Raw genomic sequence first — 20,550 nt, 5'->3', positions numbered from 1 at the left:
CACCATAATAGTTTTGAGCAGACTGTTCTAAGACAAGATAGCAAATTGGTACCGGTACAATCCTAAACTCTCAAGACCTGGTCAGCACTAGAAGGAAATAAAGCGTAGAAGCCGAGTTGACCAGAATCCTGACATGATATACTCAATGCAGCAAATACAACCCTCAGCAGTAACATAGCATCTTAACTACTACTCTATGGCTTAAAAGAAAATGGTAAAGGAGAAACACTTTTTCAAATCTGGAACAAAATCAACAAGGATTGATCCATAAAGGAGTCTGTTCATCTTCTCATTAAAAAGCTAGGCATGCTAAAACCATGAATACAAATATTCAAAAGGCTGCAGAATAAAATATGTATTACTAAACAAAGCAAAACATAGAGTTCAAACTACAAAACTTAACTTTATCATGCTGTAAAGCGTGAAATTGACTTGAACAGTGGATGAAGCAACCTGGACAGTTTAAGCAGGGGTGGCAGATTGAGCAGCCAGCCTCTTCCTTGCGTCCTCGATGATGGTCAACTTAATTCCTTTACCTTTGGGTAGTGAAACCCACGGCTTAGTACCCTTACCAAGAGTAAACACATTTCCCAAACGTGTAGCAAATTCATGACCCTGTGAATCCTGAATGTGGAGGGTCTCAAAGCTACCCTTATGCTTCTCCCTGTTCTTAATAACACCAACTCGTCCCCTGTTTCTACCTCCAGTCACCATCACAACATTCCCAACGTCAAACTTGATGAAATCAACAATCTTATTGGATTCCAAGTCCAGCTTTATGGTATCGTTGGCCTTGATGAGAGGATCAGGATAGCGGATTGTTCTTCCATCGTAAGTGTTCAGGTATGGGATCCCCTTCTGACCAAACTGCACAGAGCGGACCTTGCAAAGCTTAAACTGCAAATCGGAAGAACATCATTCAAATAAGAGCAGTATACCACCAGTAAACTATACAAGGTCAGAAAATGACTCTAACAAAGACATTCGTCACAAATGCAAAAGTTAAAATATTAATCTACCTTGGACTCCTCGTCCCTGAGCGAGTGAAGACGGAATCGGCCCTTAGTGTCATAAAGGAGACGGAAGTTCTCATTAGTCTTCGGAATTGAAACGACATCTGTATATAGAACTCGCATTAGTCATTTTCAAGGGTGAAACAAGCAAGACAGCCGAAAGAAAGAAAATGTCATGTGAAAATTTAATAAAAACTTCTATTGACAAACAGACCACCTATCCATAGTACTCCAGAAGTTCCAATTAATGTGACTCTCCCTACTTTAGAATGTTCCCCAAAATATTTAACACAATTCTCTTTCTACACAATGTTAAGAAATCAAATTTCATTAAACTGTTCAAAGAATTAAACTTTAATGTGATGTTTTATGTATCAAACTAACTTTTCAACCAGTACTTCAGTATTCTTTTCAAGTATTACTTATAATAATAGACAATTGTTTAGACTCTGTAAATATCAAATACCATTAATACAACATGAATTGACAGTGCATTAGAAGGAAAAAGTAGAAAAAGAGCATTTACCCATGAAACCAGCCGGATATGTCTTATCTGTCCTAACTTTCCCATCAACCATAACTTGTCGTTGCATCAGAATTGAGATCACCTCTCTGTATGTGAGAGCATACTTCAACCTGTTTCGCATGATAATGACCAATGGCAAGCACTCCCTTGATTTGTGTGGCCCAGAGGATGGCTTGGGGGCCTATAGAGCAAAAGACAGAATTTTTTTAGCTAAAGCAGCTCCAAATCATCTCGAGTTATTTGGAAAATACTCAAAGATAATTCACTCACAAATGCTCCACCAAGTTTATCAAGCATCCAATGCTTAGGGGCATTGAGCCTCTTCAGATGCTTCTTCAAACCTCTAGCCTGCAAATAAATGAAAGCACAAGTTTAAATTTTCCTCGATATATCTTCAACATGCATTTTGTTCCCAAAAATGAAAAGCAACGCCAAGTATGTAATATGATGCATAACAGAAAACCAATCAACCACTTTATGATCTAAGGATCAATAGACACAAGGGATGGCAAAATTGTCTTAAGAAAGAAAACACTCTTCCATAAACAAGGTTCACAGAAGTCATGACTCATACTCATCTTCCGGAAATTAAGCCATCAGATCATGTAAAGGGCCAACACTCATCATAGAACTATAAATTAAGCCATATAGATCATGTAAAGGGCATAAATCAACCCCGAATAAACACTCCATCTTCCATAAATATGTCACAAAACTGAGTAACACACCAAGACAACATAATAGACTGATAAAGTAATCGAACAAGAAAAAAATTGATGACACAAAAATTAATTTATGAACATAAAAAGAAATGTATACATACAACCAGTACTCAATCCACAACTACAAGTCGAAACACTCAACTTATTTGAACCGATCTGGGATACTATTAGCTTTCAGGTCACGTATCTATAGCAAAACTACAATACATAATCTAATGTTCCACTCGCATAATATCAAAACAAGTAAATTTTAACTCCAGAATCTCTACATCAACTAATCCTTAAATCTCAAAAGACAAAAGATAACATGAATGACTACAGAAATGGAACAAACCCAATGTTTCCTTCATAAAGTTTTTATTTTTCCACCGACCCAGTAATTAAAATATGTTTCTACATAAGTTCTAGGTCTAGTAAAACATTTTCCATTCTGATTCAATGATATCAATCCATGAAAAAAGTTGTAGCAACAAAACTAAGCAAAGCGTAAAAGATTGATAAATAAATGCATCATAGTACATACAAACTTAATGAGTGAAGAAATGGAGGATAGAAGAACGAACCATTTTGTTGGTCTAAGAATTTCTCTGTATTTTTTGCAGCTTCGATGAAGAAGACGAGAGAAATACTAAAACCCTAGTTTTTTGTTATAACCTTGCAAGCCCTCTGGGCTCTGGATAAGTTGGGCTGGCCTTTTAGTGTGTTACTAATTTGGGCCTCCAATTACTTCTCATAAGAAAAAGTGAAATTATGTAATTAGGCAACATGTGATATGTAATTATAATATTATTAAGGAAAAATTACATAAATTCCACCTTTTAGTTTACTTATTACCATTATCCCCCTATAAGTTTTACAAATTTCCAAAATCCCTCATTTTCGCGCATCAGATTAGTGTATCTCGCGCATCAGATTAATGTATCAGCGCTTATATTATTGCATCTCGCGTATTAGATTAGTATATCATGTATAAAATGTACATCATATTAGTGTATTATGTATAAAATGTAATGTATCTTACTTAACGATTAAAGTATCTCGCGCATCAGATTAATGTATCAACGCTTATATTATTGTATCAGTTTGAGAGATTTCTGTAATTATAAACTTTTAAGGGATAGATTATAATTTTGCCTTAAAAGTATGTGATTTCTGTAATTTGCCCATATATTATTAGGGATCGTTTGGTTTGAATACAAGTTATGCTGTGATAAGTTATACTGGGATTAGTTATACTGTGATTAATTATCCTGGCACTATTTTTTATTGATTGTTTGGTTTCTTGTACTAAAATTAATAACCATTACATACTTCCTAAAAATAAGTTGTTTGATAAAGTTACCAAGTTCAAAAAAAAAAAAAAAGTTGTTTGATTACAAAAATACCCTCTTATTTAACTTTTTGTATATTTTTTTGGTAGAATTTTAGTTAAAACCAAATTTAACTACTCAATCCATCCAACATAGAAAATCCACCAGTTACCCATTTTAAAACTAAACCCAACCTATTTTTCTCATAGAAGTAGAAATACATCCCAAAAAATGAACAAAAATTACACTAGTAATATCAAAGGAATACACATAAGAATTTGTTAGGAAGCAGAAAGAATCTTAGAGCCATCTCAAAAACTTTCCTCTTCTTCATCATGCCAGCACTAGGAGCATCACTGTCAAATGCACGTACAAAAATATGCTAAGACAACCAATTTTGGCACAAATAAAAAATGACACAAATCAAAAAAATGGAATCTTGATAAGTTTCTACATACATAAATGTGTTAAAATAATATTTTCTGCACACATTATGGAAGGCAATGGATCATATTAAGTGACAATTTCATTAGTTTGGTTTCCAGACAGTAGAAGTAATTATAATAGGAATTTGTGTTAACTCATAATCAAATGAGATTATATGAAAGTTACATTCTTAAATGCCATACTCACTTTCAGCTTTGGAAAACAAAAGAGACACAAAAATAGAGTTTCCATATCCAACCAAAATTCTTAAACCATGAAGCATTGGAAGAAAGCAAACACTAGAACTATGCCTAAGTCGCAGACAATTATAGACATATATAATAAAAATAATTGAAACAAAGAGCACAAAATCAGATAAGCAAAATCTGCCTTATAATGATCCAAAAGCTCATCGAATCGGACCTAAAATAGAATAACATAAATAAATGATAACTCTTAACGGGTTAACGATTAAATCAATAAAGAAAATAAGTAAATCTTCTAACCAAGAAGATTTGCACAACAAGGAAATGACTACCTTAGCTAAGTTATGAGCAACATCATTAAGATATCCACAACAACAATTATGACAACACCTATTTAGCCAAAGTGCATCAATAATGTCAATTTTGTATACAAGCGTTGAGCCACTGGACTATAGCAATGTTTGAAAACATGAAGTCGTGACATTTTCGAGCATTAAATAGAGGCACCAGCAGAATATACTTCTATTTGAGAACCCTCTAATTGTGCAAGTTCTCTAAACAACTATGTTTAATCAGTAGAAATACTTTTTAAAATGTTCATCTCGTGAAGTAAGAGAACTACTACAGGTAGCCTGACTAAATTAGATTTGTGCTCGAAAAGTTTTACTTTTGAAAATAAAGTGCTTCCTATCAAAAATGATTCCATAACAAAGCTTGTATAAATTCAGTTATGAGGGAAAACATGATAAGTTCAAAAAGCTAGGCTAAGGATATAAGTTACATATCTACCTCGAATGGGTATGTGCATCACAATCTCTTCACAGACTCGTACAACATTGAAATTTCCTCTTCAGAACCTCAAGGAGTACTTTTTTCACCAATTACAGTAAGCCTTGCATCAAAGCAACGGAAAAAACTAGCTCATTTATCAAAACTGAAACCAAAGCCCTGCATCAAAGCAACATAAAAAACTAACTCATCTTGCAAAGGAACAATAGGCCTAGACTAACAGAAACTTGTATCTTCATAGTAACCGAGAAACTTGACCAAAATTGCAGCAATCCCTACAACAAATCAACCAAAACTACAACTAAAACAACAGCTAAAGCGAGAGTAAAATTTCAGAAATTATTCACCAAAATATTTGTTAAAACTGAAACAAAAGTCCTGAATCAAAGTAACATAAAAAAAATTAGCTCATCTGGCAAAGAAACAATAGGCCTAGACTAATAGAAACTTGTATCTTCATACTAACCGAGAAACTTGACCAAAATTGCAGCAATCCCTACAGCAAATTAATCAAAACTACAACTAAAACAACAGCTAAAGCGAAAGTAAAATTTCAGAAAATATTCACCAAAATATTTGTCAAAACTGGAACAAAAGCCCTGCATCAAAGCAACAGAAAAAACTAGCTCATCTAGCAAATGACCAATAGACCTAGACTAACAGAATCTCGTATTCATACTAACCGAGAAACTTAACCAAAATTGCAGCATACAACAAACCAACCAAGACTACAACTAAAACAACAGCTAAAACAGAAGTAAAATTTCAGTAAATATTCACCAAAACACCTGTTAAAACTGAAACAAAAGCCCTGCATCAAAGCAGCAGAAAAAACTAGCTCATCTGGCAAATGACCAATAGGCCTAGACTAACAGAAACTCGTATTCATACTAACCGAGAAACTTAACCAAAATTGCAGCATGCAACAAACCAACGAAGACTACAACTAAAACAACAGCTAAAACGGGAGTAAAATTTCAGTAAATATTCACCAAAACACCTGTCAAAACTAGAAACAAAAAGCTCTGCATCAAAGCAACAGAAAAAACAAGATCTACCATAGTAGAAAAAATGAGACCAAAATTGTAGGGAAGCAACATAAACAAATGCACAAAAATTGATAACTAGTAATAAACTTACAATAAACTTAACTTTTACATGAGATTTAATCTATTTAATATATTTTACATATACAAAAGATTCTAGCATCCTCATGACCTACATTAGTCATACACAAAAGAGTATGAACATAACTAGAGGATTAAAAAATGACACTCCAATCAAAATTTGAAACTGTTAGTTGAGCAAAAACTATCACACTAGTGCCACCACTTATATACACAAGCTTATCATACTTTAAAGTTCAATGTTTATCATTGACGACCATGAACATCATTGTCTGGCGCTCAAGCTCACCCATACGTAAAAAGATTTCCATATTTTTGACATCTCTACAGATAACCTTTTTAGCTCTGATACGTTGTCGAATAGTGTACAAATCAAATTTAAGAGATTCAATAATGGAATAAATTTGACCACGCATATCAGAGTGGTCACGATTTCCAATCTTGTTGATCAAGGAACCAATTCTTTTTTCTTGGCTTTCAGTAAAGTTTTTCATAACTTTCACCATACTCTTGAGAAATGTTTCATTAACATTTTCCACAACCCTCTTTCTTTTCTTGCCTTTTTCTTTTTCATTGACACTAGAAGAAGATTTTTTAGCATATTCGCCTTGCTTTTCAAATGGTCCAGTATGCTCATGAGGAGATCCTCGAGCATATTCATTTTCAGTTGTTTGAGTAAAATTATATCCTGTATCAGTATTTTCAGCTTCTTTAGTAGGTGCATTAGGTCCATAAGTAGCTTCATCTTCATATTCATTGTCATCAACATTGATAAGAAATCCTAAACTCATATCAGTAGAAAGTCCTGATGTTTGACTCTTTAAGATATCCTCAACAGCATCCAATGGCCCTTCTACATGTTTTCCAGTTGCCCTATCTTTTCCAAAAATTTCCTCCCAATCCGCAAACAGTGGCCATTTTTTATTATTCATGGTGCTTGCACCAGGATCATCCTAGACAAACAATAAAAGAAAGACGACAATTTTATATGTATTAATTATAAATTATGAAGACTTAAGAAATATTTATATGAAGTAATAATATTCTAATAGCAAATATTAAATACCTTTAAAAATTTATCCCATTCTTTTGGATCATCAATAATTATAGTTCCATCACTATATTGAAATTCCAAACCACTCCTACCCTTTAGTAAACTTAAGCTTGCATAACTTCTCTTCCAAGATTTTAATTTAGAATTGACATGTGGTTTACCTTTCAAGCCAATGTCAGGATGACGTTCACACAAATAGTGCTCCAACTCCATCAGATATCCTAGCCTAAAAGTTTCATTATCAGCTCTCCAACCATTAACACATAACTCTTTCAAACCATTTATAAGAGTACTTTCTTCTGTAGGAATCCATGTCCTTCGAGTTGACGGTGTTGATCGTCTTCGTCTTGATCTTTTTGGTGGTTGCATTGAAGATTTCTGGATTTCCATTTGTCTGAATAATCTTGTTAGACAATCATTGTTAGTATTATTACTTAGCATCATAAAAAAAATCATACACTTCAATGTACAAAAACAATAAATTAAAAACATACCAACACATCACAAAAAATAAATAAATTAAACACATTACAAATTAATGTAAGTAATTGTTTCTTATATCATAAAAAGCTAAAAGTTGATGCATCTTACAAGAATATCAAAAACTAAAGGGAATAATAATTCAAATGCAACATAAAACATAAAACAAGCAGAAAATAATGGAAATATCAATTGTTTAAGGGCCCGTTTGGATTGGCTTAAAAAAAAGTAGCTTTTTAAGTCAAAAATAAAAAGTCAAACTGAAATGAATTTTAAGTCAAAAAATAAAAAGTAAGGGGAGACCTACTTTTGGTTTTTGACTTATTTTAAGTCATTCTTGACCTTGCCAAACACTTCTCAACTTATTTTAAGTCATTTTTGACTTATTTTAAGTTATTTTTTATATTTGCCAAACACTTTCAGAAGTCAAAAACTGACTTAAAAGTAGGTTTGACCAACTTTTAAGCCAATCCAAACACCCTCTAAGTTAGCATTCCACATTGATTGAGCCAACTCATCCCTCCATGTGGTCCACTCCTCAGATGATTCAACAACATCAATGTTATCTTGTTGATATTCTGTTTGTTCTTCCACATCAATTTCTAAGGGATCCACTTCCATCTCTTTACGAATAAAGTTGTGTATCAAACAACAAGCACTAATAATCTTGTTATGTATCTTAACCGAGTACCAAGAAGGGCTTATAAGAATTTCCCAACGTCCTTTCAACAGACCAAATGTCCTTTCAATAACATTACGAGCTCTAGTAAGCTTCATATTGAAAAGCTCTTCTCGACATTGGGGTGGTGGATTTTCACATTGCCAATCCCTTAACCAATATCTACATCCTCGGTAAGGTGAAAGAAAACCATTTCCATTTGTATATCCTCCGTCGCACAAATAATAATTACCTATAATATAAATAAGAAATTAGTTGCTTTTATATAGCATTATTTTTGTGATATAATTTTAATGTGAGCATATGTATAGCATTACCCTCGTGAATTTTCAAACCATTCGTCCGAGATATAACATTTTGTAATACACGATCATCAACCGCTGATCCTTTCCAACCAGGTAATACATAAGTAAAATTAAGATTTTTATCACAAACTCCTAGTATATTAGTTGCTATTTCTCCCTTTATTGTCTTGTATCTTGGTTTGTCCTTAGATAGAACTCTAAGTTGAATGTAAGTACCATCCAATGCACTTAGACATCTCTATAAAAAAAAATGATAACACTATCTCAAACAACAACAAATATTTCGTAAAATTATATTTATTTTACTTATAAATTAATAGATACCCAATTGAAAGTGCATATACCTTAAACCATCTCCATCGATCGTCAAGCTCATCTTCAGGCACCAGTTTGGGGTTAACAAGTAACAATGGAGCTAGTTTTAGAATAGCTTTCAAGCATTCATTGAAAGCTTGACTTACGCTCCAGTCCAATCTAATATAATCAACCTTAATGGATTTATTCTTCTCATGGTGAACCAAAATATTTAAAAGCATTGCTAACTTTTCACTACTTGTCATATATTTGCTATCAGTCAGACCTCCAACTTCCTTAGTTAAGAGAACTAAAGTGTGAAAAGAATTTATATCCATCCTTAACTTACCAATACATGTTGTGTCACTATCTTGTACAATACAATTTAAATGAGATATAATTTTAAGAACTCGACTACTCATAAGGTACCTAATCACATGCCTATTTCTTTTTATAGAAATACCATGCATGAATAACCATGAAAAGAAAAATAAACATAACAAGAAATTGTTGGCACAATATATCTCCTCAAGAATGATAAAACATTCAATATCGGACTGTAGTTGATTATCCATAAGAAACCCTATTTTTTTCATTAAAAATGAAAAGAGTTAATACACAAAAAAAATATCTCAACATATATAAAAAGAACAAACTTTTTTCAAAATTTACAAAAACCCTAAAGCATAACATTACAGAAAAAATTGATTGCTTCCGTTAAGTAGAAAAGATGAGTGTATCTAAATTATTATGCAATAGATCAGAGAATTATAAATGATGACAAAGAAAGAAAAGAGAAACAAATTCTGGAAAAAAATTAACCTTGTTAGAAATTTGAAAGTTGAAGGTTATTGGTAAAGAAGTTCTTCAATCACCCATCTATAACTTCAATCAAAAATGAAAAGTTGAGTGTACCCAAATGAAAGAGTGATTCTTACTGCAATGAAGAAGAGAAGAAACCTAGAAGACCATAAGCGGCGCTTGTGAAAGCTTATCTTTTAAAGGGTTTGAAGGGTAGTTTTGTCATTTAATAAATTTATCCCATCACAAATTGTGATGGGATTATTATACCACCCTTTTGGAGGGATAACTTATGCTGGTACTATTTATTAACCCCAGGATAAGCTATCCCAAACTTCCCAACCAAACACTAAATTAAGTGCCACTAAATGTTTATCCCAGGACTATTTGTATCTATCATTCACACCAAATGACCCCTATAGTTTGAAAGAATTATCACTTGTAACTATAGTTAGGATTTTATTGCTATTATCTCTCCTCTCTTTTTCTCTCTCGTCTCTCTCGTCTCTCTCTATCTCATCTCTGTCCAATACAAATGATAACAAGCAATTATACAAATATAAATGACAAGTGTCAACTATACATGTCTTTTTTTAGTGATACAAAATACAAATACACATATATTCAGTGAAACAATAATGATAACAATCAATTATATAAATACAAAGGTTGAACTTGATACGACATAGTTACAATTTATTCATTGATACGAATTGTATTCGTTAATATTATTGGTACAACATTGATACGAATGATAACAATCGACTACTTGAACTTGATACAATTGTATTCGTTGATACAATTGACATTGATACACATTCTATTCGTTAATACAATTGTATTGATTGATACATATACATACTAATTATATATCAAATATACAAATACAATTGTTGATATACATATATATATTAGTTACTTATTTACAATTGTCCAACAATTATACAAATATAATTTGTCTCTCTCCATTCTCGGGTCTCTCTCTTGCTCGCCTCTCTCCTCTCTCTCATAGTCTCCCTCGCATTTCTCCACTTCTAACATGTAGTTATGAATCGTAATCAAGTAAACTATAGCTATTTTGCCTCATAATGTTTGAAGCCTTTGCTATTTTTGAAAGTTCCTCACAAAAAATTGGCACAACAAACCAAGTATCAACAAAGACATCAAATTAATATTCATTACCAATGTTTTAAGAAATTGACATGTATATACAATAATAACACATTTTATTGATATACTTCTAATAAATTTATCTCAAATTATTGCATTTCATGATTCTCTCGCTTGATGAACCAGTTGTTGTTTCTGCTAAACATGTAGAGTTTGTGTTAAACATACGCAACCGACACTTTTGTACTTCATTATATTCGATCAACATACATTCAGGAAAATCAATGTTTGATTTATTTTTTTTACTATAAATTTTTTTCTTAATTACATATAGTGTTATTCAAGTTTTTTAAAAATAAAATATAGTATTTTTCATTAACTTGGTTCTCCCTATTGTTCAGTCAACCTCTATTAAGAAGCATTGATATTTCAAGGAATTGTCCACAAATTTATTTTGAAAGAAGTAGTTATTCTCTCTTTCAGTATGACACATGACGCCACTCACTCGATCTTTGATTTACCATTGTAAAAAATGTGACTTATCAAATAAATATTTGTACCTTTATTTAATTGTTATATACATTATGAACAACTTGTGTATCAACGTAGTATGTGACATCTTGAACACATTGAAATAAATATAAAACTTTGAACATTGCTTAAATTAGTGTATGAAATTAGATATTAATTGTGTATCAAACTTGAATAGGTGTTAGTGATATAAGAGTTGTATGTGAACTAAGATGTCTGAAAAATATGAATGAGTTATGTATACCATATGTATAAAAAACTAGTATGTTAAAAGTTGAATCTTCATATAATTTAAATACATATGAATTACTACATTTTGCTTCTTACCTGTTCTTACATCTCGACAATTCACGTCCCTACTGAATTTCGGTCGGACAATCTATGATATACTCCCTTAGCTGGAGACTAACACCTTGTTTGGATGGTTGTTACCCGTTGTATAGTATTGTTGGTCTAAATACCATGTTTTGTTTTAGTTGTTACTTAAATTCTATTGTATCGTGTTGTTTAAATCCATCGTTAGGTAACAATGAAAAGGGAAAGGTTGTTTGTTGCATTTAACATTTTGAGTATATAAATATTGAACGATAGCAACTACATGGTGAACTAGTCGAATTGCTAAACCAACCAAGACAATATAGTTAATTGGTATGGAAGTATGGAACCATAGCTACTACCATAATAGCTTTGTGCAGACTGTTCTAAAACAAGATAAAAAATTGGTACCAGTAATATCCTAAACTTTTAACATCTGTTCAACACTAAAAGGAAATAAAGTGCAGAAGCCAAGTTGGCCAGAATCTTGAAATAATATACTCAATGCAGCAAATCTTAACTATTACTCAATGGCTTAAAAGAAAATGGGAAAGGAGAACTCTTTTTCAAATTTGGAACAAAAAGAAATAAGGTTTGATCCATAAAGGAAGTCTAATAATCTTCTCATAAAAAAGATGGGAATGCTAAAACCAAGAATACAAATATCTGAAAGGCTGCTTGCAAATTAAATTATGTATTACTAAACAAAACAAAACATTTAGGGTCCAAACTACAAAACTTAACTTTATCCACGTTGCAAAAGCGTGAAATTGACTTGGAACAGTGGATTTAGCGACCGAGACAGTTTAAGCAGGGGTGGCAGATTGAGCAGCCATCCTCTTCCGTGCCTCCTCGATGATGGTCAACTTAATTCCTTTACCTTTGGGTAGTGAAACCCACGGCTTAGTACCCTTACCAAGAGTGAACACATTTCCCAAACGTGTAGCAAATTCATGACCCTGAGAATCCTGGATGTGGAGGGTCTCAAAGCTACACTTATGCTTCTCACTGTCCTTAATAACACCAACACGTCCCCTGTGTCTACCTCCAGTCACCATCACAACATTCCCAACGTCAAATTTGATGAAATCAACAATCTTATTAGATTCCAAGTCCAGCTTTATGGTATCATTGGCTTTGATGAGAGGATCAGGGCAGCGGATTGTTCTTTCGTCGTAAGTGTTCATGTATGGGATCCCCTTCTGACCAATCTGCACAGAGCGGACCTTGCAGAGCTTAAACTGACAATGGGAAAAACAACATTTAAATAAAAGCAATATACCACCAATAAACTTTGCAAGGTGAGGAAACGAATCTAACAGAGAAATTCCTCACAAAAGAAAAAATTAAAATATTAAGCTACCTTGGACTCCTCATACCTGACAGAGTGAAGACGGAATCGGCCCTTGGTGTCATAAAGTAGACGGAAGTTCTCATTAGTCTTCGGGATGGAAACAACATTTGTATATAGAAAGATAGAATTATTCATTGTTAATGAATAAAACAAGCCAGACAGCCGGAAAAAAAGGAATGAAAATTGAACCAAAACTTCTATTGACAAATAGATCATGTATCCATAGTACTCCAGAAGTTTCAATTTATATGGCTCTACCTACTTTAGAATGTTTTGAAATGTTCAACACAATTCTCTTTCTACACAACTTTAAGAAATCAAATTCATTAAATTCTTCAAAGAATTAAGAATTAAACTTTAATGTGATGTTTTATAGATCAAATTAACTTTTCAACCAGTACTTTAATACTCTTTTCAAATATACTTATAAGATAATGCAGATGTTTAAACCACGTAAACATCAAATACTGTCAATATAACATGAATAGATGATACGTCCAAACTTACACTCCAAATAAAGAGTGTAAACGATCGTTGTCAATTTACCGAACTCAACCAGAGTTGAGCTTTATCCCACAGAGAATTTCTTTACAGATAAAGTTTCACTATCGCATTTACTCAATTGTCGTTACTATTTCCTAAACAATTAACAAGGAAAGTAAAATTTGGTTTAATTGAAAAGTATTCTATCAGCAAGCAATTCCAGTCAAAACTTAGTTACACGGTTCACAAAAGATCTCATTGTAGGTTGATTCAATTAATTTAAAGAAACCAGGTTTTGTGTTCACTATGACATCGATTATAACGCTCTCCCGTAAAATTGAGTGTCAAGTAAATCAATGTTTACAGACTCTTTGCGAATTAAATAAATCTAACGCTTCTCAGCCTAATTAGATAATATTAACTCTAATTCTCTCGAACTTAAGTGTTATTTAATTAGATAATATTCACTCTAATTCTCTCGAACTTAAGTGTTATCGATAATGGACTTCACTTAATTTGATATGGTGTTAAAGATCCCTTCTCTCGAAATCCAACTTTAACTCCGATTCGTAAACTTAGTTTATATTTTTCCCAAGTGATGCTTTTCTCTCGAACAAACACCAGATACAGGCCTGTCTAAAGCGTGCACTCAATAGACTAAAATGATAATGAAAGCTGTAAACTACAAGTTGTAAACAAAGATTGCCTTTTACTCATTTTACGAAATCGCAACTAGAATATCATTATTGATCCCACACACCCAGTCGTGATGTTTAGCCACTCATGTTCTTATGCAAAGAATCAATAATAGATAATGAAAACATGTTAAGAATTACTTACAAAAATAATTGGTAAATCAACAATAACTTGATAATCTCAAGATCGAAATGAACAACGTCCCACCGATGACAATAATCTGAATCCAAAATCTAAAACTAAAGTTTTTCTCTGTTCCTCGTCGTGAAACGTCAGATAATGAATAATAATTCACAAAACGACCTAAAGTAATTCAAAATAGAATGTTTAAAATGAGTCCTAATCAATTTAGGACTGAGTTGTCGGGCCTTGTCACGGCCACTACCACGACCCGTCAAGGGTTTCACGGACCGTGAAGCCCTCCGTGGTCTTGCCTTGGAACTTCCCCAGAGTGGGTCTTCAAACTTAGTCACTGGAAAATGTACCACGAGAGACACCACGGTCCGTAGTGAGGACCACGGCCCGTGAAGTCACATGTGGTCTTTACATGGGTTTCAACATTCTTTCAACTCTTTCTTGCTTTTATACTGGTTCAGCTTCATGGTAGGTACCACGGTTCATGGTAAGAAGAACGACTCGTATAACCCTCCGTGATCTTCACTTCGTTATTCTTACTCTTCATCTTCTCAAGGCCCAGTTCCGCCCCACTTTCACGAGCTCAACCACGGACCGTAACGAAGTTAACGGTTCATGAAGTTGGCCGTGAACTTCACTTGGGCCAACATCAGTTCTGCTTCTTTTTCTGTACAACCCGGATTCTGCCTACACATTTAACAAACCCATCAAATAATCCCAAAATATCACTTAATTCCAGTATTAGTTCATAGTTATTAAGCATCAAATGTGCCACGATTTCGCAACACATCAATAGATGGTGCATTAGAAAAGATAATGAAAATAGAAGAAGTAGATAAAGAACATTTACCCATGAAACCAACAGGATATGTCTTATCTGTCCTAACTTTCCTATCAACCATAACTTGTCATTGCATCAGAATTGAGATCACCTCTCGATACGTGAGAGCATACTTCAACCTGTTTCGCATGATAATGACCAATGGCAATCACTCCTTGACTTGTGTGGCCCAGAGGATGGCTTGGGAGCCTATAGAGCAAAAGACAGAATTTTTAAAGCTAAAGCAGCTCCAAATCATCTCGAGTTACTTGGAAAATACTCAAAGATAATGCACTTACAAATGCTCCACCAAGTTTATCAATCATCTAATGCTTTGGGGCATTGAGCCTCTTCAGATGCTTCTTCAAACCTCTAGCCTATAAATAAATGAAAGCCTAAGTTTTTATATAAAATTTCCTCGATATATCCTCAACATGCATTTTGTTTCCAAAAATGTAAACGTAACGCTAAGTATGCAACATGATATATAACACAAAACCAATCAACTACTTTATGGTCTAAGGATCAATACACATGCGGAATGGCAAAGTTGTCTCAAAAAAGAAAACCATCCTCCATAAACAAGGTTCACAGAAGTCATGACTCATATTGTAAGGGAAAGTTATAGCATCAGACCCATTGAATAGGCCTATCCAAATACCACTTGAAGTAAATGGCCAAAATCACCAGAGAACTATAAATTAAGCCGTATAGATCATGTAATGGGTATTGGATCAACCCCGAATAAATACTCTATCTTCCGCAAATAAGTTACGAAATTGAGTACAACACCGAGACAGTAATGAAACTAAAAAATTTGATGACCTAAAAATTTATTAATTACCATTAGAAGAAAAGTATATAACCAGTACTCAATCCACAACTACAAGTAAAAACACTAAACTTATTTGAACCGATCTGGCACCCTATTAGTTTTCAGGTCGCATCTCTACAACAAAACTACAATAAAAATTTCACTATCAAACAAGTAGATTTTGGCATCAATGACATGAAACTGATTGACCACAACAAAAAATTGAACAAATCCAATGTTTCCTTCACAAAGTTTTTATTTTTCCACCGACCCAGTAATTAAAATATGTTTCTACATGATATAATCCATGAAAAAAATTTCCCTTCAAATTCTATGATATAATCCATGAAAAAAATTGTACCAACAAAACTCAGCAAAGTGTGTAAGATTGATAAATAGATGCATCGCAGTACATACAAAAAAAAACTTAATCAGTGAAGAAATGAAGGTTAGAAGAATGAACCATTTTGTTGGTCTAAGAATTTCTCTATATTTTTTTGCTGCTTCGTTGAAGAAGACGAGAGAAATACTTCAACCCTAATTTTTTTGTTATAACCTTGCAAGCCTATGGGCTATGGATAAGTTGGGGTGGGCTTTTAATGGGTTACTAATTTGGGCCTCCAACTACTTTTCATAAGAAAAAGAGATTAGAACAATAAAATTGTATAAAATAGCAAATTATTAATTCAAATTAAATGGTATAACCATAGTTTGATTTAATGTAACCCATAGCAAACAATTATCATTCGCCTCTCTCCCTGAATTTCTCGCTCGCCACTCTTCTGATCTCACTCAACATTCTCTCCCTCGCCTCTCTCACTATACAAACACAAATGTATAAAATGCGTCTGTGTTTGTATAAAGCGAGAGAAAATTGTATATACAAATACATATATTTTCGTCCTATATACTTATAATTATACAAATACAGATCTTCCCCTGTCCAATTTTCTTTTGTCTTTCTTTCTTTCTCGCTTTATACAAATATACAATTGATTCGTATATGTATACCAAAATATACATATTAATAGCCATATTCATATATGTATACTGAAATATACATATTAATAGTCATTCGTATATGCATACTGAAATATACATATTAATAGCCATATTCATATATGTATACTGAAATATACATATTAATAGTCATTCGTACATGTATACTGAAATATACATATTAATAGTCATTCGTATATGCATACTGAAATATACATATTAATAGCCATATTCGTATATGTATATCGAAATATACATATTAATAGCCATATGGTGCGCAATTATACAAACTATAACTACAACATACAAATATAATTTTTATGTTTGCTAAACCTAAAATTTACTCTACAATATATTACCAACTAATAAGATATCAAATTGGCATTCATTAGTCATGTTTTAAGAAATTATGTATGTGCAATAACGTATTTTGTAGATATACTTCTAATAAATTAATATCGGACTGTCGTACTTCATGAGTCTCTTGTTTAGCGAAGTATTTATTGTTTCAGCTAAACATGTGCAGTTTGTGTTAAATATATACGATCGAATTAAGTTTTGATTTTTTTTTTTACTCTGCGAAAGGTATCTTAATTACATATCGTGTTATTTGAGTTTATTTTAGAGGTAAAATATTATATATTTCGTCAATTTTGGTTCTCTCTATTGTTCATTCAACCTCTATTAAGATTGTCATTGATATTTCGAGGAATTGTCCACAAGTTTGTTTTGAAATAAGTAGTTATTCTTCTTTTTCAGTATGATAGATGACGTTATTCATTCAATATTTGATTTAACATTGTAAACTTATCAGATAAATATTTGTGAATTTAAATGTCATAAACAATACGAATAACTTGTGTATCAATGTAGTATGTGACATCTTGAACACAATGAAATAATTATAAAATTTTGGACATAGCTAAAATTAGTGTATGAAATTGGATATAAATTGTCTGTCAAATTTGAATAGGTGTTGTGATGTAAAAATTGTATACAACACGTATTGTGAACTAAGATGTCTGAAATATATGAATTAATTATGTATAACATATGTATAAAAACTAGTATGTTAAAAGTTGAACGTTTATATTACTATATATAATAAGTGGGAATATCTACTACTTAGCACATGACAAGTGTTGGATGGTATGTGCTTCATAGTGTTGTACATTCTTCTTTTATGGTTGTACCTATAAAATTTATATTATTGGACAATTTAACACCATTAATTACCTACTACTTTATTAGCCAAAAAGTTTAACCTCATTTGGGCCCATTTATTATTTATATGTTTTAATTTTCAATATATGTTGTTTATCTAATTCTTTTTTTCAACCTTTTATTTTAAACTTTTTGAAATTTAATTACCTATTTATTACTCTCTCTATGCACTTTTAGTTGTTATGATTTTCTTTTTAGAGTCAAACTATAAGAATTTTAGCTAATATTTTACAATGTGTTTTTTCATCATATTGATAGGCAAAAAATAACAATTTATAGTACCTTTTGTATAGATTTTGCATATTTAATTATTTTTTTTAAATATCGAATTAATACAATCTGATTTAACTTTGAAAATTAGTCAAATGGACTTTCAAAAAGCGCAACATGACAAATACAAGTGGACGGAGAGAGTATATTTTAGCTACAAAATATATTAGAGGTACAACTTTTTAAAAAATTTAAATTTTTATTGCGTTGACTCTTGAAATCTTATCATTGTCATATGAATTTGAACAAATTATATATTATTAAAAGTTACATAAAAGATGCTATAAATCACAATAATTAGCAATTAAAAATATTTTAAAATCATATAAGAAATTTGTTGACTAATTGGAATAGAATAAGTAACATGTACTATTTGAAAATAACGTCAAAATTTCTAGAATTCACAATAAATTAACAACTGAAAATATTTATGATTATTCACGTGAATTGAAACATGAGTAACCTATATTATTCAAAACTAACGCAAAAATACTATAAATCACAACAATTTAATAACTTCAAATATATTTTTAAGAAAACATATAAAAAATCGACTGATATTCAAATTCCATTTATATCACATAAATTAAAACAAAAAAAATAATATTTATTGGGCCCGTGCTGGCACGGGCACCAAATATCTATATATATGTGTCACAAATGGAAAAGTCCCAATCAAGGAAGCAACATATATCATTCTTCAAACATTTTAAAAAAAGAATATGAAAATTTGGATGACTCTCCAAATTTTATTTGTGTCACATAAATTGAGACAACAAAAATAACATATATTGGGTCCATTTTAATTTATTTGTCTTATTTTTATTTTTTATTTATTTAAAAATTGCGTAAAAATACTATAAATCATGATAATTGACAATATAAAATATGTTTTGAAAAAAATACAAAAAATTCCACTGATTCTTGAAGTGAGTCTATCGTTAAAATACTATAAATCATGATAATTGACAATATAAAATATGTTTTGAAAAAAATACAAAAAATTCCACTGATTCTTGAAGTGAGTCTATCGTTAAAATACTATAAATCATGATAATTGACAATATAAAATATGTTTTGAAAAAAATACAAAAAATTCCACTGATTCTTGAAGTGAGTCTATCGTTAAAATACTATAAATCATGATAATTGACAATATAAAATATTTCAAAAATATTGTAAGTGGGTAGTCTTATTATGCCTTAAATAGCGTGAAAGAAAGTACATGTTTGTGATAAAAAAAACTTATTCCTTTATCCACGCAAACAATCGCTTCAAAAACTCGGTTATTAGCCCCAAAACATACCATTTATATTATTGGGCTCGTGCTATGCACGGACCACATTATCTAGTATTTCAAATACACATGAATTACTATATTTTGTTGGAGTCCACTTTGCAATGAAAAAGTGGCTCCTGATTCAAAGACTTTTACGTTAGGTTATAAATTTTCTACCATATACAAAAAAAAACTTTGCTTCAAGTGTTGAGTCGCAAGTATTCCATCAAATCAAGAACAATCGTAAATAGAAGAATCAATGGATTACATATCTTTTCTTAAAGATTTTATAAAGATTGTAAGCTTCGCATAAATTCAAATACAAATACTATTTTTTGCTTGCTATTTTCCTTTCTTGTTTGCTGTATTTCAGGATTGAAACTTTAGACACAAACAGTGTGATCACGTCATTATCTTAATATTTTCTTCTCATTTTTTTTATATCGTTTTATCTTTATTTATTATTTAATAATTATATATATTTCATTTTTTTTACTATACCTTTTCATAGTAATTTTATCTCATAGCCTATTTTTCTTACAGATTTATCATCCAAATTATGAATGTGTGATTATATAACGATAAAGAATGACACAATTTATCAAAACACTATATTCATTAAAACAAGGGAAAAGGTCCTGATTTACCCCTAAACTTTATGATTTGGAGCTGATATACCCTCCGTTTAAAAAATGGCTCATATATGCCCCTGCCGTTATAGAAATGGCTCATATATGCCCTTTTACTTAACAGAAATTTTTTTAATAAATTAAAAATTCATTTTTTTT

General features: G+C 31.6%; 1 protein-coding gene and 1 long non-coding RNA gene across 2 annotated transcripts; both read right to left on the bottom strand.

The window, feature by feature from the left end:
- Positions 1-342: 342 nt before the first annotated feature.
- Positions 343-2,875, bottom strand: RPS4 (40S ribosomal protein S4). Its single transcript, NM_001288219.1, is given in 5 exon segments — positions 343-897; positions 1,020-1,117; positions 1,540-1,720; positions 1,810-1,887; positions 2,825-2,875. Coding segments are annotated over 5 exon segments (795 nt in total). The 5' UTR covers positions 2,828-2,875; the 3' UTR covers positions 343-462.
- Positions 2,876-15,362: 12,487 nt separating this feature from the next.
- Positions 15,363-16,512, bottom strand: LOC102604695 (uncharacterized). The gene is made up of 3 exons (XR_367032.2): positions 16,454-16,512; positions 15,476-15,553; positions 15,363-15,386 (listed from the first exon to the last, which is right to left on the bottom strand). It is a non-coding gene; the product is annotated as an uncharacterized lncRNA (long non-coding RNA).
- Positions 16,513-20,550: the final 4,038 nt, after the last annotated feature.

The sequence above is a fragment of the Solanum tuberosum genome, unplaced genomic scaffold (genome assembly GCF_000226075.1).
Source record: "Solanum tuberosum cultivar DM 1-3 516 R44 unplaced genomic scaffold, SolTub_3.0 scf00052, whole genome shotgun sequence".
NCBI lineage: Eukaryota > Viridiplantae > Streptophyta > Magnoliopsida > Solanales > Solanaceae > Solanum > Solanum tuberosum.
Note: the sequence above shows the minus strand (reverse complement) of the source record. Positions and strands in the feature narration are given on the sequence as shown.